General features: G+C 42.7%; 1 protein-coding gene and 1 long non-coding RNA gene across 2 annotated transcripts in view; one reads left to right on the top strand and one right to left on the bottom strand.

Moving 5' to 3' along the window:
- cdk5rap2 (CDK5 regulatory subunit associated protein 2) overlaps positions 1–23,845 on the top strand; it is a 39,055-nt gene that overhangs the window by 13,014 nt on the left and 2,196 nt on the right. Inside the window, exons 14-51 of the mRNA XM_069715653.1 lie at positions 8–178; positions 310–420; positions 501–638; positions 753–932; positions 1,063–1,257; positions 1,579–1,770; positions 1,972–2,101; positions 2,213–2,346; positions 2,445–2,561; positions 2,687–2,827; positions 2,907–3,019; positions 3,147–3,286; positions 4,996–5,136; positions 5,252–5,361; positions 5,503–5,637; positions 6,182–6,283; positions 6,390–6,577; positions 6,682–7,024; positions 7,120–8,128; positions 8,339–8,440; positions 8,874–9,022; positions 9,572–9,975; positions 10,144–10,376; positions 10,730–10,781; positions 11,897–12,106; positions 12,395–12,567; positions 13,371–13,718; positions 14,235–14,360; positions 14,499–14,612; positions 14,827–15,016; positions 15,543–15,664; positions 16,373–16,585; positions 16,706–16,795; positions 16,919–17,181; positions 17,312–17,458; positions 17,661–17,799; positions 23,347–23,393; positions 23,511–23,565. Coding sequence (XP_069571754.1) covers positions 8–178; positions 310–420; positions 501–638; positions 753–932; positions 1,063–1,257; positions 1,579–1,770; positions 1,972–2,101; positions 2,213–2,346; positions 2,445–2,561; positions 2,687–2,827; positions 2,907–3,019; positions 3,147–3,286; positions 4,996–5,136; positions 5,252–5,361; positions 5,503–5,637; positions 6,182–6,283; positions 6,390–6,577; positions 6,682–7,024; positions 7,120–8,128; positions 8,339–8,440; positions 8,874–9,022; positions 9,572–9,975; positions 10,144–10,376; positions 10,730–10,781; positions 11,897–12,106; positions 12,395–12,567; positions 13,371–13,718; positions 14,235–14,360; positions 14,499–14,612; positions 14,827–15,016; positions 15,543–15,664; positions 16,373–16,585; positions 16,706–16,795; positions 16,919–17,181; positions 17,312–17,458; positions 17,661–17,799; positions 23,347–23,393; positions 23,511–23,565 — 6,967 coding nt within the window. The remainder of the gene's footprint in view (positions 1–7; positions 179–309; positions 421–500; positions 639–752; positions 933–1,062; positions 1,258–1,578; positions 1,771–1,971; positions 2,102–2,212; positions 2,347–2,444; positions 2,562–2,686; positions 2,828–2,906; positions 3,020–3,146; positions 3,287–4,995; positions 5,137–5,251; positions 5,362–5,502; positions 5,638–6,181; positions 6,284–6,389; positions 6,578–6,681; positions 7,025–7,119; positions 8,129–8,338; positions 8,441–8,873; positions 9,023–9,571; positions 9,976–10,143; positions 10,377–10,729; positions 10,782–11,896; positions 12,107–12,394; positions 12,568–13,370; positions 13,719–14,234; positions 14,361–14,498; positions 14,613–14,826; positions 15,017–15,542; positions 15,665–16,372; positions 16,586–16,705; positions 16,796–16,918; positions 17,182–17,311; positions 17,459–17,660; positions 17,800–23,346; positions 23,394–23,510; positions 23,566–23,845) is intronic.
- On the bottom strand, positions 19,889–20,404 carry LOC138631009 (uncharacterized). The gene is made up of 2 exons (XR_011311680.1): positions 20,185–20,404; positions 19,889–20,019 (listed from the first exon to the last, which is right to left on the bottom strand). It is a non-coding gene; the product is annotated as an uncharacterized lncRNA (long non-coding RNA).

Below are 23,845 nucleotides of genomic sequence, written 5' to 3'. Positions count from 1 at the left end.
CCTCCAGGATCTGAACAATCAGCTTAAAAAGCTGACTGGGGAGATCGGGGACAGGGAGAATGCTCTGGAGCAGCAGTACCAAGAACTGCTGGACCAAACCAAAAGAAAACTGCAGACCCATGAGGTCACCATCCAGCGGCTCACATCCACTCTGGCTGATAAAGAGCAGCAGCTGCAGGTGACACATCAACACTGGACATGTACAAACAGACTCTATACCAAAAGATAACACATTTTTTCTCCATTGGACGATCTACCAGTGAACACTTTTTAGATAGCTTTCTAACATTGTTTTTCTGTGTTTATCAGGAGTACATAAACATGGTCAGAGACTTTGAGCAAAGCAAAAGTCCAGTAGGTAACGACAATGTGCTTTCCAAACTGCGGCAAAGGTTGAAAGAGAAGGAGAAGGCCCTGGAGGTTGGTATTCCTTCCGTCTAATCTTCTCACCACACCGACTGGAATTTGATTCTGACATTTTTCTGTTTGATCTCTCACAGCAAGCTCTAGATGAGAAATTTGCTGTCATTGAAGAGAAAGACAATGACATTCACCAGCTCCAACTGTCCCTCAGAGAAAAGGAAAGAGACCTGGATCGTCTCAACAACTTGCTCTCTCATAACGAGGAAACCATCAATGTACGTAGCAATATATCAGAAACTGAGTCTCTTTCTAGTAATCAGTGATTAAGTTATGTTTGTGTGGTTGGACTTCAGTCTAATGCGTCTGCCTGCCTATTTCTTTCCGATCAGAATTTTGACAGTCTGATTAAGGAAAAGGATGCGGAGCTGCAGCATCTTGCAAACACTCTAAAGAACCTGCAAAGAGCCAAGCAAGATGTTGAAGATAACCTAAACCGATCACTGAGGGAGAAAGACTCCATCATCAGCCAGCTGCAGCTCTCCCTGGAGGGCAAGACAAAGGACATGGAGGTCAGTTGACACTGTTCACTGTCACACACCCTCTGCTGTATGATCCTTGTGGTTTTTTTCTCTCACCAAACTTGTTTATGCTTAGATTTAGATATTTCCAACACTTGTTAACCTTTTTTTTTCTTTGTAGGAAATGGCTGAATCGCTGCTAAGCCAGTCACAGAGTCATGCACGTGATCTTGCTGAGCAGATGGGACAGAGGTTAAAGGTCACAGAAGCTATGTTGGCTGAGGCTGTGAAAGCCAGGGAAAGACTAGTTTCTGACAATGAGAGTGCTGTGGAAGGGCTGCTGGCTACAATTAGCAGCAAGGACCAACTTCTCAAGGTCAGTATTTAATTATAACAACATTTAGAGGGGTCTCGCTGATTCCTTCCTTGTGGCAGCACATAATTATACAATTTTGAAGAGAAAACACAACACAAGTCATATGTAAATATGAGAATAAACTGAGCATGCACATATGGTGTGCCTGCTAGCATGAAATCAAATTCCATTCATGCAGCAAAATACACATACACATTTTACAGAAATACAGTGTGCGGATGCATTTACAATGACAGAAATCCGAAAAGCCTTTCATATGTTCAACACGAGGCTAAACATCTCTGACTCTCATTACTATAATCTGCTGCTTTGCCTCCCCAGGAGTCGGCTGAGCACTACAACCGCATGCTGTCAGAGCGTACACAGGAGATTCAGGAACTGAGGAGACAGCTGTCTGACAGGCAGCAGCAGCTTGCCACTGCTGAGAAGCAAGGCTCCACAGCAGCCCAGGAGGGCTATTTAGAGACCGCAGAACTCCGAGCCCTGCTTGCTGAAAAAGACAGCCTCATCAATGTAAGATCGTCTGGGGTACAATACAGTCATTCAGCTGTAAAATGGGCTTGACAAAGCAGCGTAACAAGAAGAGGAAATCAAAACTCCCAAAGAGAACAACTTCTGCTTTCATCCATTTCAATGACTTCTCTTGGAAAAGTTAATGGTACATCAGCTCTACATGTTTGAGTGTGCTAACTTGTTGTCTTTGTAAATCTGCAGAAGCTTCTGCAGCGTGGTCAGGAGAGAGACCAATTTCTGGCACAGATGAGGCAGGAGGCGGAGCCGGACCATGTGCTTGAGCTCAGACAAACCATCCAGATCATGAAGGAGAAGTTGGAGGAGAGGGAAGGTGAGCCCTTTAGACCTTTTAAATCCTCTTTCAGACCTTTTAAATCCTTGGATATTTAAAGTTTGAGTGTCTGTTGGCTCTACATTTGATTCTGGTTTGTCTGCACTGAAGATGACCTGTCCAGGAGGAACAGTGATCAGGAGAACATTCCACTCTCCAAGAAAACAGTTGTTGTCCTGAAAAAGGAGTTAGCACAGAAAACTGAAGCACTGAACAAATCACTGAAGAGGGAAAATGAACTAAAGGTCAGTGAGTTTGAAAGGTTTTCTGAGGTCCATAATTGGGATACTGTTGCTAAAAGTGTTCTTAAACTAAACCCCCACATTGTTTTCTTAATTTACAGATTTCCTTGGCTGACCTTCAGTCTCTGCTGTCTGAACTGGAGGGCCGCATTGAAGGTCAGGCAGCTAATATTGAGTCCCTGACTGCCACTTTGAAGACCAAGGAGGAGATTATCAATGTAAGGATCGCCCAATTCATGAAGTCAAACTCTATCACTCAACAAGGCACAGAGTAGCTTTGGTTAAGGAGCTTTACCTCTGGTTGCATTTAAGGTTCTCATGGTTTGTTTATAACTTTGAGCAGGTTCTCCACCAGCGCCTCGATCAGAGAGGCGACAGTCGGGCTGATCATACTCAGGATCATGTGATTGGCTCTGGCTTGGAGAGGTCACTACCTGTGCTCCCTCAGAGAGAGAGAACCATGATCGGTGGAGACAGCCAACAAGTAGTAAAGCCTATTTTTCTAATGATTGAATTTCCCTCTTAATGCTCGGCCTAAAAGACAGTTTGTGTTCTGCCCTCAGGCATTGCCCAACCTTATTGTCCTGCAACAGGAGCACGATGCTCTGAATGAAGCTCTGAGAGCTGAACAACAGCTCTACTCCAGCCTGGTTAGGACCGTGAAGGAGCAGGACAGGTAGGGAAGTGTTATAAATCAACAAAAATATTAAGATGAACTTACTTACGAACTTACTTTTTTGATGACATTTATGATGTCGTGCAAACTAAACTTAATTCTGTGGATACGTTCTGTGGTTTTGCAGTGCCCGGCGTCTCCATGCTCTGCAGCTGGAGCTGACGGCTGTGCAGCTTCTCCGGCAGCAGCTGGAAGAGAGCATCAAAACTAATGAGGAGCTAAGGAATGACTTGGAGAGAGAGATACAAAGAGCCAAACTCAGAGAAGGTGCAGTGCAAACACACTGGGTTGTAGATGAGGATGGTGACTAAAACAGAAAAGAAACAAGAAAAACAGAAAAGGAAAGACTTTGTTTATTACTTAGGCTGGTCGAGGACTTAGAAACCATCCCTCAGAATATATACCCGTAGCTCGCAGGGAACACGCTAACACACACCTGTCATCTTTGTCCGGTGTTTACTCAAACGGTGTCTCCTGCTGACAAGCTCACGCCCCCGCTTTGTCTTTTCATTCAGCATGCACACCTGGTCCCTCCACTTTTCATTTTATTGTGCACTTTCTGTCTACTACTCTTTACATCATCACCTCCTCATCTGCATGTCTCTGTCCATACTGTTGCTACCCATTTCACTGTCACTCAGTAAATGTATTGATTCCACTTCTGTTTGTTGCTCCTTAAATAAATAAAGGCTGCTGTTGGTCTGTCTTCTCTCTCTCTCTCACTTTTAGCATCCTGTCTGTTTGTTTTCACTGTCCCTTTAAAACATTTGCTTGTTTGCTGATTGCATCACCTCGCTTAACATCCCTCTGGTTATTAATCCAACTCATCCAACCATCTGTCTCATGAAATAGATTAAGATACCAAAGTGTGTCATTATATAACAACTTCAATAAAGCTATTAAAGGTTTTTATACTGTTTTCTGACAGAATTAATTAATTAAGTACCCCATTTAAAGAGTAGTTCTACTGAAATAGATCCTAATCCAAAATGTCTGAGGTTTTGTAATCTCTGACATCACATAAATTAATGTAATTTATCACCATTAGTCCTTCAGATGTATTGTGACATCAGTGCGCAGCCCTGACGCAGATTAAAAGTGTCACTGAGTTTGTCATCTAAGCTAAATAACTCGATTGTCTGTCAACATGCATGTGTGTGCTTGCATCAGTGTGCACATCAAGATCATGCTCCTCCCTCACCCCTATCTACTGTGAGCCAGGTGTATAAATAGGTCAGCTGTAAGTAACAGGGCCATGGCTCGCATTCTCACTCACTGCGAGAGAGATTTAGCAAGGAAATTACCACTAATTAAATTGCCCCGTTTTGGTTATGCAATCATCAGGATTTAGATATAATGTGTGCACATACTTCATGCTATAAGCATTACATGCTATAAATTAAGAAATGCACAAAAAAAGCTATTATTTTATTGGCGTATCACTCTTTTCGCACACTGCAGCCTTTTGACTAAATAAATTCAACCACAAGCTTATGTTTCCAATGTATTAAGTTTTAAACAAGCATGCCTAGATGCACGAAATACATAGTCCAAAAAGCATACTCACTTGTTTAGTTTACATTTATTGTGTATGAATGGCTTTTTTTCTGTTTGAGAGTAGGTTATAGTTGTTCACCATTTCAATTATCAAACATTAGATTTTACACGTACATGATCAAAACCTGAAAATTCAATTTGAATTTATATTTGAGCTCTTATTTTTTTTGTGTGCAAATGTTCATGTCATCTGTGTGAAATATTTCCCCTACTGGCTAGTCTGTGTATAAACAGTATGATACTAGTGTTTTCATAGTTGTGAAAAACAGCTGTGGTATACAGGATCTTAATGACCTCTTTCACAAAGTCACATAAATTCTTAACTTAAAATGATGCAGTATGTAAACAGCTGTGAAACATAGAAATGTGCCAGACACATAGCGTGTGACCTGCCCGTGTCCCTGTGTGTATCCATCCAGGTATGGACCTGATTGATCCCAAAGAACTGGAGAGCATGAGGCACCAGCTTGAAGATGCCCAGCGCTGGAATGCATCTCTGCAGGCTCGCTTAGGCGCAATTCAGAACCGTGGAGGAGGGGTTGGTGGAGCCAACGATGGTGGTAAGACTTGAAAAGATACACCAGATGTCATAATCCAACAACGTGTCTACAACCACTACTTAGAGTTTTGTTGAAGGGGAACCTCTTTGTTTCAAGTGACTTTGATGTTTTCCAGGTGAAACTTTGAGTTTCATTGGAGATCAGACTTCCTACATGAGTATCTGTGTGACTGATGAGCAGGACGACGGCTTAACTCAACTCTCTGCTCAGGAGCTCAAACAGAAGGTGAATTCTTTTTCAAACTAGTGTATCTGTTTGAAAGAGGTATTGTTCCTCTGCTTATTTCGGCGTGTAAGGTAAATCTCCAAAACACTTAAAGCTGAAAGATTAGATAGTCATGCTAATGGGTAAAAAATGTTTCCGTAGGTGCTGGAGCTGCAAGACTGTGTCAGCAGACTGCAGACTTTAAATAACGAACTGCAGAGCCGACTGTCACTAATAGAGAAGTCGGAGCCCAACAAAGAAGACAAAGACCTGGCCAGCAGTAGCCCGTGGAAACAGGTTAGAGGCCACAAAAGGCAAATGGATGAGGTTTTGCTAGAAGTTGTACTGTCAGGTTTTATTCCCGAGATCTTAAAATAGAGGACATATTTTGTCATTTATTAGGAATATTTTTCTACAGTATGTCCACATTTAGAAAATACTTGATGAATCATGAGTCATTGTCTAACATCCACCTGTATTAGCTCCTTTCTAACCTTTGAACCTACATCTTAACCTCTGCTCTGTCTAGCCTGTTACTAATGTCTCTTGGCTCTGTAGTGCTAAATGTCTTATTTCTCTAACAGGTGTGTTTCTTATCTGTAGTACAAACTACCCACTTTCCTCTCTCCTTCACCTTTCCTAATCAGTCCCTCTTTTTTTTTTTTTTTTTTTTTTTTTTATCTCTGTGTTCCATGAAACGGTCTCTCTTCCCCCATTCCACATTAGACACGTCATGCCATTCTGCTGTTGCTGTGCAGTGTTTTATGGATTCTGTTCCCTTTTTAAGTTTTCTTTTACCGAGCCATGTGTGTCACACTCGCCTCCCATCCCATTACTCTAGCAGCTTGAGAAGACGCAGGAGATCCAGCGACTGGCTCACAGTAGCAGTACACATCCTTCTGTTGAGGATAAAGAGAGCCAGATAGGCATCAAAGTAGGACAGGTATGAAATAAAAAATTTTTTTATTAAGTTAATACTCAAATGAGCTTAATAAAGCAATGTTTTTCCCCCATTTCAAGCAACTAAATTTCTAAACTCTCCATTTTAGATGGTGTCTGGAAAGCTGTTGTATGATGACAGTATGGACAGTGGCCTTAGCCAGAGTAGAGAGCATGCTCACTCTGGCAGCAACATCTTGGACACTGTAGAGAAAGATTCAAGGGACAAAAAACGAGATGTAATGGCACTTAAATCCCTGCTGACTGATTGTGGGTCCATTTCACTCATGCACCTTAGGTGGGTCTTTTCTTCAGCACGGTTCAGAACCAACTTTTACTTTTAACTTTTGCTTAAAAGTCAGTTGTCTGAACAGTAAACTAATAAAATATCCCTTATTGCAGAGAGGAACTCCTCAGACTTAGATCAGAAAATGTGGAGCTGCGGGGTCTCCTGAAGGAACAAAAATCCACTGAGTGTAAAGAGAAAGAGAGCACAGATGCCTCGGGGAACAGCAGTGAAGGACAGGCTGAATTGAGAACGAGTTTGGAAACACTAAACACCGGGGCAAAAGGTGCTTCTGTGGTCATCAAACTGTCAAAGGAAAGAGGAGAGAAGAAACCGAATGAGTTGTCAGATGAGGAGATGCCTGTTACCGCTGTCAGCACTGTAGATGAGCTGGAGAGTCCAATAACTAAATGCACGTCACACGGCAAGAGTGCAAAGCAGCATTTCACAAGACATAGGGTAAGTTTTGCAATGCAGTAAAAAAAGAAAAATACGCCACGTTGCTCCCTGTCTGTTTGTGTTTTTAATAAATGTTGTATTTGTTTATAATGTAGGCTGGAGTCACATCTCGCCTCCCTGTGCCTGTGAGGCTGAGAGTGGAGGCGGGAAGCAGCTGCAGGCAGTCTGACAGCTCTGACCAGCTGAACACAGATGCACTTCAGCACCTTAATGTGGATGATGTCTGTGGGTCTGACCAGCCGCTGCATACAGACCCCGACTCTCCCACGTCACTCGAGTACAGCACTTCCCCTCCCTCCACCCTCAAATATGCTCATCGTAGCTACAGTCCAGCCGGGTCCCATCAGGACCTGGAAGCCAGAGCATCACTGGATCACACCGAGGCAAACGCTGCTCTTCTCACTCAGCTGGAACTTCTCCACCAGGAGCTGGCAGACACTGCTGCAAAACATGGCCACAGCAGTGACGGTGTTGGCCTAAAGGGCGCCTCCACAAGGCAAATAGCAACCGCAGCAGAGTCACTGAAAGAAAATGAGTCAAAGGAAGACCCTGGTGCAAATAGAGATTCTGATAATGCTGGTTTAAATCAAGACATGATTAAAGTTCTAATGAACTGCTTTAGTGCAGCAGAGTCTGCCATCGCCTCCATCGCAGCCCACTGTACAAATAGTGGCTCCTTAACTTTTAGTAGATCACCACAGATGAACCCTGACCTGCAACTGAATTTAGACAAACTTCAGAAAGCCCTGAAAGAGAGGGAGCAACTGGAAGAACCCACCCAGCCAAGCACCAAATCCAGCAGCTATCAGTCCACCACTTCAACTGGAACAAAGGGACAAGAGCTCCACCAGCATCTCTGTCTCCTCTACAGGGTCCTCAGTGATTACTCTCAGAGGGTATCTAAAATTCAAGTTTCTCTGCAAGAAGAGAAAGGCCACAGAGGGGAGAGGGTGCAGGATGCAAACGGATTACCACCAAATGTTCAGGTCCAACTGGAGACTCTGCATAAGGCGCTGAGGGAGAAGAAGAAAGCATGTAAAAGCCTGGAGGAGAAACTGGCCACTGCTCTGACACAGACGCCGTCCCCTGAAACTGCAAGGAAAGGTGAGAAAACACATGCTGAGGTGCTTCCTACCTTGTGTGCAACAATTCATATTTATAATGATTTTGTGATGCTAAAATAAAGCACATGTTAAAGTGAAAACCCCTTTTGTTAATCCACATTGACCAGGAACACCATAAAGAAGAGAAACAAGGTTCTGTATGCCTCAAATGATTTCTTCCTAACCCATCACATATTGCTTCCAATGCCAGCTCCTGAGCAGGATGACAAAGGCGTGCAGGTGGATTTGCAGGACCTGGGTTACGAAACCAGTGGCAAGAGTGAGAACGATAGGGAAGAGAGCAGTAGCACAGGTAGACAGCCTCTAGGCAGACTCTGCATGTCTGTCTGCTGAGTGGACACTAATCTTAAATGTGGATAGATTCTCTCTCTGTGTGTCTGCATGAGGAGGGAACACAGACCACTTGTAGCACACTGTCTCTGACCTCGAGGAATGTTTTTTGTTTGGGTCTCATAACCACACAAGTCTCTTTTCTGGTTTTAACGTGGGATTTCTCTGCACTATTTCCAAATTTGAATGGGTTGTCTGATTTTTTTGCATGTTAAAGTTTGGGAATGTCTTATCGCACACTTATTAACCTTTCACTTATATTTCTTGTCTTATTTCAGTCTGGCTGTATCTCAAATGATTTTTTTTCCTCACATGGCACTATCACTATTAATTTTCCACTTCTCGTGATGGATTACTTCCCTAGTTTAATATTTCTTTATCCCTTGTGTTGCCAGATCTGGAGGTGGGTGTGAACCCTAGTTGCAGTGCCTCCAGCCTGCCTTCCCTGTTGAAACATGAACAGGCCACCTTCTCCTCTACTGAAAACCTGGACTCCACCTCCAGCACCCCGTACCCGAGTTCCCCAGCTCTCAGCTCAGCCAAGGTACGATGTGGTCTTCTGCTTGAACGCACACTGCGATCTTTTGCAGGATTGGGCAAAATGAGTGATGGCTGAAAACATGTTGAAAAGTAATGTATTCCGTTACAGTGCATAAAAAGATACGATATTTTAGAATACTTTTTGAAATGAACATGTAACACAGCTGTGTGGTATCATAATTTGTTTATTTACTTTTGATAGGCGTTACCAAGCTTTTCTGTAAACCAGGTGCATTAACAAACGTTTATTGTTCTCTGAACACTTGTACAGAGGTTTCCATCGAGGGAAACTCATGCAAAGAATACAAAAAGTGCATTTGTTGAGTTTGAACAAACATGAATCAGTTTGAAATTTTTGCTGGTGTACACTGGCTTCCTTTTAGCAAGGCAGCTAAAATGTTAGGTTTGAAGCTAATGCTAGCTACACTTGAACGTGTCGCTTACTTCAAGACGCTTTTTTTATATTAGATGTGGAATCCAAAGATGCTGACAGAGATTTTCATCATTTGCAGCCAAAATGTGTTTTTTAACCTTATTTTGTCAATTTTTTTAGGTCAGTCTGAAAGGTTTGCAGGTCTATGATGAGTACGGTGTTTCCGAGGATCCGCTCCAGCTTCAGTCACAAGTCAGAGAGCTGAAGATCCAGCTGGAGATCCAGACCAAACTCATTCTCCAAATGCAAAGTCTTCTACGGAGGAGCTCGCTCTCCAGTGACTTAGCTGCCAACACCTTTGACCCGTCTATCGTCAGGGACCCAGAGGCCACACACAGAGATGACCATAGCCAAAAAAGGAACTACAGAAGTGGGCAGCTGATGGAGAAGCGGGAGGGGGAGAACCAGGCGATGAAGGATAAAACCCGCCATCTCAATGTGGAGCTGGAAAGAGAGAGGACACTGAACAGAGACACAAGTGAACAAATGCAGAAGGCCCGCAGCCGCTCTACATCACCTGCAAGGTCAATAAACTGTTCATTTTTAAATTATATATATATGTGTGTGTGTGTGTGTATATATATATTATTTTCGTTCCTCTCTGAGTAGATCCTGCAAACTCAAATCTTGACTGATGCCATCGACTTTCATATTCTTTATCCACTCATGCCCTCATTGTGTCTTCTCCACAGACTGGACTCCCTGGTGCAGTCGCAGGCCAGGGAGCTGTCACAACTGAGGCAGCAGATCAAGGAGAGCCGCCGGCTGGGAGCCCTGCAGCGTCGACAGCTGGAGGAGCTGGGCAAGGCCTTCAAGGAGCTGCTGCACGCCGGCGAGGTCGACTACTACATGGGGGAGGTGGTCAAAGAGCAGCTGGATAAGAGCCTCAGCATTCTGGACAGGCTGGAGGGCCGGCTGGACAAAGGTAGCTGCTGCCTTCCAGTAATGGAAATTATTTTATATTATTTGATTCAGGATACAGTATTGTGCCAAAACACAAAAAAACTAAACACACATGGAAATAAATAGTGAGATCGGGCTCTTTAACTTTAGACTTTATCTTAATATTTTTTGAAGTCTAAGATATTGAAGGTTCCGAGTTGTAAAAAAGCATGTGTTTTAGTCTATATAAAAATAGTGATAGTCTATTGTGCAGAAATAACATGATATAATAAAGAGAAAGCCACCAGCTGAGAGAGATGAACACAAAAGAGCAGTCATTTGTAACTGATTTGTACCGACGGGTCTATGACAGCATCTTTTCCTCTTGTCTCATAGGAGAGTCTCATCTGGATAATGAGGACATGGCAGCTCTCGAACTGTCTCGCAGGTTGGGCTTATTCTATCCCTTATTCTAAGTCATTTCCCTGCATTTATTATGTTGTATGTTTATTTGTGAGGGGACCACAAGTATGTGATATTTAGAATCAGTTAATCCAAAAGATCAGGTGAATTGAATTGTCTTGATACTTAAATATTGTGCTTAAAAACAGTAGTTTGGCATTTTAGGAAGTTTCCTATTCCCTTTCTGGAAGAGATTAGATGAAAAACTGTATACCAGTCTCATGTCTCGCCATTAAATTGAATTTATTTAATCAGTCATGATTTGTGCAACCAGGAAGATATATTTGATAGTGTTTTGAGTGGAGAATTGTTGTTTTTTTGTGGGTTTTTTTTGGGGGAGGGGGCGGGGCTTTCACCTTTCTGTTCTGAATGAGCAGTATATTTGTTTTTATTTATTTTGCTATTTTTGTATCTTTCTCATTCAGTATTTTTTTTAGGTCAATGTGTTACTGTTTGTGATTTGAGCCATTTCGATGTTTGTCCCATGACCCTTTTAAACCCCCCACCTCCTCCTCCACCCAGCCACTTGCCTTATGACCCTGGGCTGTGTGTGTGTGTGTGTGTGTGTGTGTGTGTGTGTGTGTGTGTGTGTGTGTGTGTGTGTGTGTGTTGTTAGTTTTGAATAGTGTCCTGCTGTTGACCTGATTTTGTCTGGTTCAGCCAAAACATTAAGGTTATACTACTCCTAACTGGGTCACCGGAGTCTCCTCTCAGAGGAGAATACACACAGCCCATGTCAGTCATGTTTGACAAGATACCAAGATCAGTGTTAAATAAACGTACAGTTCAGCCCACTGGACATAATGTGGAACACCTTTGTCACACTTTTTATTTTCAAGAATAGACCAATGGCCTCCAAAGAGCAGTTTTTTTGTTTGTTTGTTTGTTTGTTTTTTTTAACTGTACAATCAAAGCATCAGAGGTTAAAAAAAAAAATCAAATTTATTTTAGATTTTTTTTTTTTACTCTTAAGTTTCTCCCCCACACGATGATCTGAATAATTAAAGATTTTTTCTTAACCACACTTGTGCATTGTTAGACCAGATATTAAAGTTGCCAATGGTGATGCGCATTAATCCATGTTACCACTGATGTGGGCAGTCTTGAGGAGCTTCAGCAGGCATCACAGTCAGCGCTGTCCTATGAGCAGAGCCTGAGAGATCCTGCTAACAGCCTGTGTAGAATCCAGGAGGACATAGATTATCTGCGTCTGGAGCTAGAGGGCGAGAGAGAGCTGCTGCAGCAGCACGTCAGCCTCCTCGTTCAGCAAAACCTCACCCTGGCTGAGTGCACCAGGGAGCAGCTGGACCTGTGAGTGGGTTTGATCCACACGGACAGCATGACGGTTGCTGTGAACTCCTCCTTTAAACTTTCCAGCTGTGTGTTTCCGATGATCGTTGTCTGAAAGCCCTCTGGTTAGGAACATATTTTTCTTTGACTTCTTTGGTCTTCTGCTGTGTGTCTCTGTTTTTGGGTGCTGTTCTTTCGCTCTCCTACACCCATCAGGATGACGCAATAGATGAAATCCAGCTGTTGGGTGTTCTTAAATACTCATCTCTCCCAGCTGGCGTTAACGTGATTCATTCCACTTCCTCCCAGGTTGGCCAAAGAGCTGCAGGAGAAGAACCGACTCATCCAGAGCCTGCAGAGCCAGATCAGAGGCCAGAGCCCCAGCAGCCACCACAGCTCTCACTCTGATCTGTACTACACAGACAGGACCTCCTCCTCCTGCCACAGCAGCCCAACCACACGAAGTGGCAGTCGAGCACACAGTAAGCAGTCCCAGAGGCAATTCTTAAACATAGTCTTAATAATAGAGTTAATTTGTGAATGGGTGTGAAAACCAAGTCCAGTTACAGTCCTAAGTGTCACATATGATTGGCCCAGACAGGTATAGTGTGTGCTAAACCAGGATTAACTCTGTTTGCTGCATTAAAAATGCATATTTTCTCCATTTCTTTGCCCAGTGGAATGTCATTGGGATTACGTGAGTCCTTGTCCATGGGTACAGCTGGCCTAGTCAGTGCCTGTAATGGCACTTATTTTCCCCTCACATCCATTATGTTGCAGCGAGGTGTCCCTCAGGACAAAGCATGCCGGCCAAGGACAGAGCAGGTGTCCAGTTTCAATCCACCTCCACTTAAAGTTGCATTATTCAGTGGCACCTATCCGGTTCAATCCTTAAATTGTGTTTCCCTTGGGGATAAGACGCAGTGAAGACTTTTACAGAGACAAGTGAAGCATGTGGATACATGAGAGGTCCTGCAGAGGGTCCCGGAGACCCTCACTGCTACAATACTGTGGAGCTGCTGTGGTTCATCTTCTGTTACTACATGTGTTAGTGTGGAGCCTTTACCTCTGAATGACATTCTGGTTTACAAATTCCAACCAAAGAAGATGGATTATAACCAAGTATTAATTTGAGGATTTAATAGTGATTGGAAACAAAAAGGTCTTTCACATAATCATCTTGTAAAAATGCCCTTTAGACCACATAAGGTAATGAGGAATCTCTTTTTTGGACATTTTTATCAATAAATGATTTATCTGTTGATGTCTCCCTCTACATGTTTAGACCAGCGACTCCCCGCGGATTGGACAGGAGCAGCCGTCCCTCATGTAGGAGGAGCTCAGGAGGAAGGTGTGTCCGGTCACAGGGACTCTGGCAGCAGACTGCAGGGCCTGCAGAGGGAGAACGGGCGGCTGCAGGAGCAGCTGATGAGCAGCGAGGAGCTCAACATCACCCTGCGCAGCGAACTGGACCTGCATCGCTCAATCATGGCCCAGACCAGCTCCCACCATCAGGAACAGGATCAAGGCCACAATCAGGAGGGCTCGGGACCTCAAACAGAGGCGCACAGACAAGACGGAGACATCAGCTCACCAAAGAATGCTGGTGAACAGCCTCGCACGATGACTTCAGGTAAATACAGGGTTGATGAACATGTTGGCGCAATAAGACTTTCCAATTTTACATAAAGTTTTGCTGCAATAATATTGTAAAAATTTTGGAATTATTTCATCTGTGGTGTTGGAGGAACTTTTAAAAGACAAAAAATAACCCTGATGATGTCATTATGATGTAATCAGGGTTATATTGGCTTGAATATAATTTTTTAATGTAAAACCTGTGTTATAAATAGAGTGTGGTTTAAAAGAAGTTGTCATTTGTTATGCAAAGAGAGTTAAACAAAAGATGGTATCAGGTTTCATTATGGGAAATGAAGACTGTATTGTTGTAGTTTGATCCATACTAGCGACTAAAAGTCATAATATCTTGGCCTCTGCAGCTTCAATTTAGATAATTCCTTCTTTAATGTAATGTAATCTAAGTGCAATACTAAATCCTGTGGTAGCCGCATCCATGTTTTTTCACAAATGCTGCAAAGTGTTGCCTTGATGGACCCCTGTAATTTATCTTTGTGCATGTGTCTGTTAGACCTGCTGGCAGAACATCTGCAGGAGATCAGAGCTTTGCGACAACGTTTGGAGGAAAGCATTCGCACCAACGACCGCCTCAGGGAGCAGCTGGAGAAGAGACTAGCTGAGGTGGAGAAAGACCCAGGTACACACCTACAATCTAACTCTGTCTGTCCTCTGTGTGTCAGTCTTACAGCTAGGACATTATTTGACCTCGTAAAATACTGGTTAAGCCCTCGTATGTTGACTCATCAGTATATGTGTGTATGCCTGTGTTCAGCAGCCACCAACATCTTCATCCACGGCAATGATGAGCAGGGTCAGCTGTCCAATGAAGTGCGATTCCTCTGGGGACAAAACCAAACCCTGAAGGAGCAGCTCAACATGGCATCTAGAGGTAAAACACACTTTTATTACAAGCTCTTTGACTCGTAAGGTCTGTATACGTTTCAAATGATATGTTAATGAGCCAGTAGAACTGGAGATACGGTATTTTTGGTGCTGGTGCTGGTCCTTGGGGTCCTAAAGGTTTTCCCAGGTCAAACACGTGCGCAAATCCCTCACTGATGTGGTGCTCAACGCTAACTCACAAACATCTTAATTTCCTTCAGACAAGCAGAAGGAGAACGAGAAGCTGCGGGAGACTCTGGCCAGGCGGACGGCCAAACTGGAGCAGAGCAGGAAGGAGTGTGAAGCTCTGAGGCAGGAAAACAACCGACTGCAGGAGAGACTGGAGCACAGCAGCCAGGAAAACTCCCAGCTGCAGGACTCACTGCACTACAGCAAGGAGGAGCTACACAGGTAAACACACACACACACACACACACACACAGGTAACATCAGTGCATCAGGACCACAACAAGCTGTTGTGAACCACACACTTAATGTCATTACTGCTCTCCTCCCTGCAACCTGAAACTACTTGCAGCTGCTAATTACCATTCTACAGAGTCATTACTATTTCCATTATTCCATGCTATTTGTACAACTCTGAAACTTGAGCGTGTATCATGTGAAGGCTCGTCCGAGGAAACGCACATGCCATGAAGATGGTACGTGACCTCCTGCCCCGGGTCCTACTGACACAGTTGACTGAGGCTGAAACTCAAAACCAGGAGTCTAGTTTACTGTCAGATCACGTCTCCTCTCCCTTTCGCTCACCTGTCACAGCTGAGTGTGTGTGTGGCATTTTTGTACTATATTCATCAATGTATTTTTTTTTTTTTTTTAAATAATTTCTTAAAGCAGCGCAGACACATGTTTAGACACAAGTTATGTCCCTGTGAGTGTCTTCTAATCACTGACTTTAATATTTGTGTTTGTCCAGGTTGCAGTGTGAGGTGAAGCTCCAGAGGCAGCATCTGTCCGACTCCCAGCATCTCCTCCAGTCGCTGCGGGTGGAGCTGCAGGTTTACGAAAAGATGAAGACCAACTCCAACCAACCCAACAGTACTGCTCCTTTTTCACTTTTGTCAAAAAGGGGCTTTTTAAAGTGTGACTCTGCAACAACGACACATCTACATCCTACATCAGTCTGAGGACAAACTTTTGGTCTTTATTTTGCATCCTCTTATGGTTTTAAATAAGAAACACTGCACTCTGTATCCTAACTGATGCTGGATTTTTATTTAAGGTCGATATCGATATTGTTGATTTTAAAACCAACAGCAATTTTTTTTGTGAACTTAACAATCTTAATACAGATGCATTTAACTGTTTGGTGTATGTGTTTGAGCCACATAATGAGCAGAACATTTTATAGGAGAAAAATGAACTTGTGCTCTCTGGTGGACAGACTTTGCAATGCTGACACTGTCTGTTTTAACATAACGTCAAACACAGTTCGGCTTTTCTGTACAGTTTCTTGTCGTGTGTCGTTCAACATATTCTCTGATGTGCAATAAGCTAATATTGGCTGACACATCAGTGATTCTGAGGTGGAAATAAGAAGAAACAAGAGAATTATACATAACTGTTCACCTTTGACCACCCCCACCACAACCACCACCGTCTTTTACTCAAAGCAGTGTTACAGTTTGTAAAAATGCTCCTCTGGTGTTGCAGCATCTTAAATACCTCTGCTTTAGTTGTTTTTTGTTGTTTAATTTGTCTTTATTAATACATATAATATAATATTTTCTTTCTTTTATTGTGCAGAATCCAGGGAGACGACCCAGGAGCCCGTCCCCGTCCCCTCCTCCGGCTCCGTGGACCTGGCGGAGCTGCTGTCGGAGATCAGACACCTGAGGCTGCAGCTGGAGAGGAGCATCCAGACCAACACGGCTCTGCGGCAGAAACTGGAGGAGCAGCTGCTCCGACGGCCCAGTCGCTCTGAAACCATCAACATCAACTATCTGCTGTCCTCTCCAGGTAAAGACGAGGCTCAGTCCCACACACTGATGACCTTTGACACATACAGAAAGCCACGTAAGCACACGGAGGGGTCTACCAGCTCATGTCAATGCTGTTTTTTTTAAATATTTTTCTTAGAAGAAGGAGGCAGGTCGCCGGGTCGAGAAGGCTGCGATCCTCACCATCGCTCATTTCAGACTCACAATGAACACACCAGTGTTCTGTATGGTAAAAAAAACCTTCTCAGAGTTAACATGATGCCGAACTGTAGCGATAAGTAGCGACAAATACAGATTTTCAGCGCCGTGCATTTCAGAAGGTGACTGAAAACATCCATTTAAATCTTTCCAGATGTGAAACGTCGTGTTCATACAGAGGTGGACGGTGGGTCGGTCAGCAGCAGCTCTGGGGACAACGCCTCCAGCGCTCCTTCTCGGCTCGTGCCGGGCCACCGGATGTGGGCCAATCGCAGCGGCCGCCACGTTTTGGGCTTGATCGAAGACTACAACGCCCTCCGCAAGCAGATCTCAGACGGCCGCAAGCTGTCGCGCAGCATGGACTCACAGCTGCAGGCGTGTCTGCACACACTCGGACAACAGGGCTCTGACAACAAGGTGAGGTCATCATGGGCTTTAAACTGTGTTTATTAGATATTCGAAACATGGACTTACCTTTCCAGAATTTGCACATTTATATGTAACAAGTCCTGTTGTCATCAGAGTTGTTGTGTGTACATCTCGTTAGGTGGTGGAGCAGCAGCATCTGAAGAGTTTATCCAGCAGCATGAACACCATGCAGCAGGTGCAAGAGGAGGCTGGTCGACTGCTCAAACTGCTGTGGAGAGTCTATTTGCCAGCTGGTAACGCAGCAGGAGACAGCATCAACCAGCAGGTAGACACACACACACACACACACACACACACACACACACACACACACACACACACACACACACACACACACACACACACACACACACACACACACACACACACACACACACACACACACACACACGTTCTCTCTCTGTATCTCCCCCATGTAACTAAGTATCCATGGACTAAATCCTCTTTTGTGTTTCCCACCAAATCAGGATGAGCTGCTGAAAAATGAGATAGCTCGGCTGAAGAGCAGGCTATCGCAGCAGGAGAGGATGCTGAGTGGAGCTGTGAAACGTCTCCGCACCACCAACCAGCTCAAAGAGGGAATGGAGAGAGTCATCATCGATCAGCGTAAGATTATCTGGTTTTATTAAAAGGCCCCACGTTGTATAAATTCAACTTTCCTTTGCTTTTTACATAGTAAAGGGGGTGTGGGTTTAAAATATACACTGAGTCAAAACGATAAGTAAACTTGAGGTAGAACAACAAACTCACGGAGGCGAAGACTTCAGAGGAACTAAGATCTGTATTATTGCAACAAAGACCTGAGTTAGTATGCAGAGCAACTGAAGAATTGTTGATCATACATCATTTTCTATAAAGTTTAGTAAAGAACACGCCCGATCCGTCCAATTTCATCCGCTCATCATGAACATACCTAATTTGGATTGTGGCTTCTTGCAGCAGTCATCCAGACATTAATTGATAGCTCATTGTCTCTGTTTGCTTTAGTTCTGGTTACATAGAATGATCATAACATGTCATGGGAAGAGTCGGGGTCAGCCTGCTCTCTTATTACTGCAACAAATAGTTAAACTGCAGACACTTGGAAATACACGCTGAAAATGGATTACATGGATCTTAGTTTGACGTTATTACATGGTTACAATTATTTCAATATTTTTACAATTTAATTTTCCACCACAAACTCGATAATGCACACAGCCCTAATCCAGTAGCTCTGCAACTCTCAGCAAGCTGTTTGTACTTCCGTAACGTTATGAGATCATATCGTCGCGGAAGTTCAAAACTATGGCTGTATAACTCTCCTAACCCTCCTCACCGGCCACTCTGCCTCCCACCCATGGCCGAGCAGCAAGCGGCAACAAGCACGAAATGTTGAGGAAACGCTGCTCAGTTGTTGGATGTACAGAAGATAAATTGGTACTGCACAGGGTTGTATAGTATGACTTTTTAAAAAAATTTTTTTTATCATATTTTGGACGATAAGTTCAACTGCTGTTCACATGGAACCCTTCTCCACTTCGGCGTTCAAAGTTCTCGTTTGAATATTTGCTACTACCACCAAAATCTGCAGGGTTAGGGACTGTTTTTCACATTTCGGAAGAAACGCTATAGTATGACTTTTTTTTTTTTTATCATGTTTCGCACGACATGACTTTTTTGTGCTATTTCTGACGACATGTTATAAGTATGACTTCCGTTCGGGTTGTGGCAGGCAACAGAACGGTGCAGTTGTCAGCGTTGTCGTCGCAGTCTAAAGGTCCTGCGTTCGATACCCACCTGGTACTTTCTGTGGAATTTGCAAGTTCCTATAGTATGACATTTTTTATCATATTTCGGACCACATGCTATGCTATGGAACTGTTGCCAGGCAATGATAGAAACGCACCGATAAGCCCCGCCCCTTGGTAACTGTTGTTATGCAAGGCCAGAGTCCCTATCACAATAAAATTCCTGCTTTTATCCCTTTCAAAATAAAACACTAGTGCAACTGTTTGTGTACATTTGGAACTGAATTTGCACCAGTGCCTCCTCCACAGACTTTATATTTATGTGTTTATATTCTGAATGAGAGTTTTCTTGTTACCAAAACCGTTCCTGAAGTTGCCTAAAATTGCACGAGTTAACATCTTGTGTCATATGTCGTTTGGTTTATTCTCATCAATTGGATTTTAATATTGAAATGTAATTTTATTCTGGAAATATAAACTGATGCTGTTATCCACATCTTTACTCACAGTCTAAAATTACAACTGAAATGAACTGCAGTGCTTTTTAGCACCAGTAAAGTTTTCTTACACTAGACTTTAGACTTTATTAATCCCAGTGGGGAAATTTAGTCGTCACAGCAGCATAGAAACACATAAAAGGTGCACACAATATGAACGAATTTACAAATACGTATACATAAAATAAGATAGATAAAAATAATTATTTTAGAAAAAAATAAGAGCATTGAATAAATACACACAAACACTACATACACAAAAAAACAAATAAAATAACAAGAAATAAATACAGTTTGGGATGAATGGAAAGTGTCAGGTACTATGAAATGAAATGAACAGTGCAACATTATTTTAGGATGGTGAGAATCAGACACCAACTTCTGTGGTGTACTTTTCTTATTACTGCAAGAAATGGACGCAACATGAGAAACTTCAGATGAGGTTCAGAAAAGAGAAATAAACAGAAATTTAAATCTTACAATTTTATTGAAATAGTTGTTACATATAATCAGAAAACAGTGTTTTTCTTTGTCAATGCTCTCCTCAGTTTCTGGTCTTCGTGTTTGGTGGCCATCTTCTATCTTCAGATCAAACACACCTTTAAGGATAAAAACAACAGTTTATACAAAAATTGGGACACTACACAATAATATTAACATTTTAAACAACTTGAGGATTGATGTCTTCTCCCTCTGAACATTTAACATTTACCATTTTATACTTATTATTTGAAGTGGTGAAATAATCAACTAAATGTACAAACCTTTTCCCTGCTTTCCAAAGAGGTCAGGCTCCTGTTTGTATTTTCTGCACAAGAAGTTTGATCTGACTGAAACTGAATTGGCTTCAGCAATAAGAGAAATAAACAGAAATTTAAATTAAAAGTTACATATAATCGGAAAAAAGTTTGTTTTTTAAGAGGAAAAACCGAAGCACCCGGAGTAAACCTCGACAACCTGAGTAGATCACACGCAAACTCACAAAGGTTCAGGACCGGGAAGGATCCATCATCATCTTCTGACTGAGCTGCTGACTACTGAGGAGGCCCTAACATCTATATTTTATCTATATCTATTTTTTTTCACAACAAATACAAATCTAAATGTAAATGTTTGTATTCCTAAACTAAACTGAAACATGACTAAATTTAAATAAACTAATCGGAGTCTTCGTCAAATCCCGGGCAGAACGGCTTGGAGATGAGTTTGAACGAAGCGCGGAGGAACCGTTGCATGGCGTTAAGCTTTTTTGGAGGCGGAGCTAAGACGTTTGTAAAACCGATAACGATCTGGTCTCCTAATCTCTGCTCCTGCAATTCTAGTGAAACCAGAAGGTTTTCTACACAGCCCCAATTCTTACACAGGTCTTTGAAAATCCGTTTGTCTAAGTTTTTGAACACTTTTGTTGGAATAATAAAGCGTTCTTTCTCGACGGCTAATATTATTGACAACAGCCACTCCCTAATGCGTTTCGGTTGTCCATTACACGTGGACATCTTTGCTTTCCTGTAGACTCTGGAAACCAGCTTATCGACCGTTACTCTGGCGTAACACATCGACTCTTCTATCAGCGCAGCTTTCTTGGACATTTTCTTGTTTGGCGGGCGGCTTTTTTTTTTGTTTTTCTTCTGTAGGTTTGTCTGGAAGTCAGCGTCTCTTAAAACCACGACCACCCTGCAGCTGTGTTTGGTTTGAGTGTTGAAAAACCATCTCAACATTCCCATTAAAACTTTCACTTTGTCCTCGATGTCAGCATTTATGTTTTCTTCTATCTGATCTGCAGGTGCTGCTCCTGCTTCAGGAACCAGCCCGAGTGAAACGTTGTCATAAATGATCTCACTACATTGTTTTGTAAAATCTGAATCTTTGCCGTTATAAATTTTTGTAAGTTCATTTGGTCCTTTGGTTTTAAGCAGAGAGTCAACTTTTTTTATGAGCGACTTCACTGACTGTTTCCTCTCAACTTTGGTGTCACTGTGATATTTGGCTTTAAGTTTTGCCACGATCCGAAATATTGAAACCTTCGCAAACTGCTTTGTAAAAAACGCATTAATCTTTTTGCCCACTTTTTCATACGAAGTACCAGCATCAGTATTTTTGTCCTCCAAATTCTGACTTGATTCACAAATCTGAACAATCTCATCGGAAAACGATCGGCTCTTAGAAAAAATGTAAGAGCTCACCTCGTCATAGATCGGGTCTGACAGGTCATCCCAAAACGGTTCTGTAATTTCATCAACTGTGGTCTTGATGGATTTGTGTACCGATGACATGTTGTCCGTAGATTCTTTGGAAATGCTCTCCTTAATTTCCGGTCTGATTGGCTGCTCTTCCTCCACATGTTTTCTCCGTCTCATTAAGTTTCTCACCATGTCACAGGCATTTTTAATCATCTTTTTAAGTCTAATAGGGGGAGTGGTACGCCCCTCGACAGAAACATTGGCAGCGTTGACGCTCGCAGAAATCTCTTTCACTATAAACTCAGTCAGCTGTTTTGAGCTGTCACTCTTGACCCTCTCTGAGACGTTCAGGGCCTCAGCGAAGGCCTGAGGAACTGTGTTGCCCAGAGAAGATAAGATATGTTCGCGGTCAGCCTGTGAAAACAGTTCATTTTTAAGCGCTGTTAAGAGTTGTTTGGATAAAATTACAACTAATTCCAAAAGCAGCTCTGCCAACAACGTTACTGTAAAGAAGTCCGGTCTACCGTTCTCCATCAGACGCCACTGATCAGATGTCATCCTGTTAAAAAAGGAATCGATCACTGGGCGAACAGCATCCATTGCAGCCTGTGGTGTCTCCCCTGATTTTAAGTTTCCCTTTGTCTGCATTGTGGCTGCTTCTTTATGAAAATCAATCTTCTTCATGTTGAGTTTGTTTTGTAAACCAGCTGGTTTTGTTTTCTCGTACTGCTGTATCAGTTCAACGCGTCTAGAAACAGGAGAATGAGCTAAAAGAATGTGTCTGGTGTAAATCAGTAGGCAGATTGTGGCATTGAAGTAATTCTGCAATGTGATGTCACAATGGACAAGTGACTGATAAGCCCCGCCCCTTGGTAACTGCTGCTATGGAATGACAGAAACACCTTGATAAGCTCCACCCCTTTGGAACTGTTGCCAGGCAATGATAGAAACGCCCAGATAAGCCCCGCCCCTTGGTAACTGTTGACAGACAGATGGATTGGATACCAGGGGGCGCCCTGGTAACTGTTGTTATGCAAGGGCAAAGTCCCTATCACAATAAAATTCCTGCTTTTATCCCTTTCAAAATAAAACACCAGTGCAACTGTTTGTGTACATTTGGAGCTGAATTTGCACCAGTGCCTCCTCCACAGACTTCATATACACTGTTAAAAAAAAATAAAGGGAACACTTAAACAACACATCCTAGATCTCAATGAATGAAATATTCCAGTTGAAAATCTTTATTCATTACATAGTGAAATGTGTTGAGAACAAAATAACACTAAGAATGATCAATGGAAATCAAAATCATCCCACGGAGGTCTGGATATTTGGGACGACATGCGTATGTCCTCCGAAATATGATTAAAAAAAAAAAAAAGTCATACTATCTGATCTTTTTGAGTTTGATAAATTGCAACTAAAACGTAAACAAACAAAACTCCATAACATTCCATGACTTGGGGCCCAAAAAGGTTTTAGGTCGTCTGACTTTATATTTCTGGAATAGACTTTTTACACTTCCACTATTTTCCAGAAATTCCACGACCGGTGGGAACCCTGAAAAAACGGTCTTTGGTTCTCGTTTCTCAAATGTGAAGATTTTACTGCTTTTTGTTTTTCTTCATAAAGTTGTAAATGAAATATTTGCGTGTATTTTATCGACTAAATAATAATTGATTTGCTATGAGTATAAGTATGTAACTTAATTGAAGCGTTATGTTTTGTTTTTTTTCCCCTCTGTAGTGTTCGTGACTCACGGAGTGCTGAAGAAAGCTCGGGGGAATTTAGAGGTGAGTTTGACCTAAAAACCAAATGACCCAGTTCTGGGATGTGAAACTGAAACTACCGCGGTGAATTCTCCTTCAAGTGAATCGCTCTTCTTCTCCCTCTCTATGAAATGACGGTAGACAAATTACTGCACCCTGTTTGGCCCGAAAGGCCCGTCTGGAGGACCAGACGAAGGTCAGTGTGGTTGGGTTGCAGGATTTCAGAGTGATGCGTGAGTTTCATGAGAGCCTGTTGATCTGCTTTAATCTCCTGCATGAAGACGATACCTAAACGTGAGATTCTCCCGGATGAGTGTTTTGAATTGGCTTTGAAAACGATTTTGTCCGTTTCGAACACGGTATGAGCTGAATAGAGATTTTCCGAGCAGTGCCGAATGAACTGGTGATTCATCATGCGGTGTTTGTGGATTTGTGATGCATGAAGAGCGTTTTCGGGTTGACCGAGGCATCTTTAA

Source organism: Brachyistius frenatus, unplaced genomic scaffold (genome assembly GCF_029030835.1).
Source record: "Brachyistius frenatus isolate BFR_SWC_R1_liver_20210118 unplaced genomic scaffold, ASM2903083v1 Contig_146, whole genome shotgun sequence".
Taxonomy (NCBI): domain Eukaryota; kingdom Metazoa; phylum Chordata; class Actinopteri; family Embiotocidae; genus Brachyistius; species Brachyistius frenatus.
The sequence above is the reverse complement of the archived record's forward strand: the minus strand, read 5'-3'. Positions and strand labels throughout refer to the sequence as shown.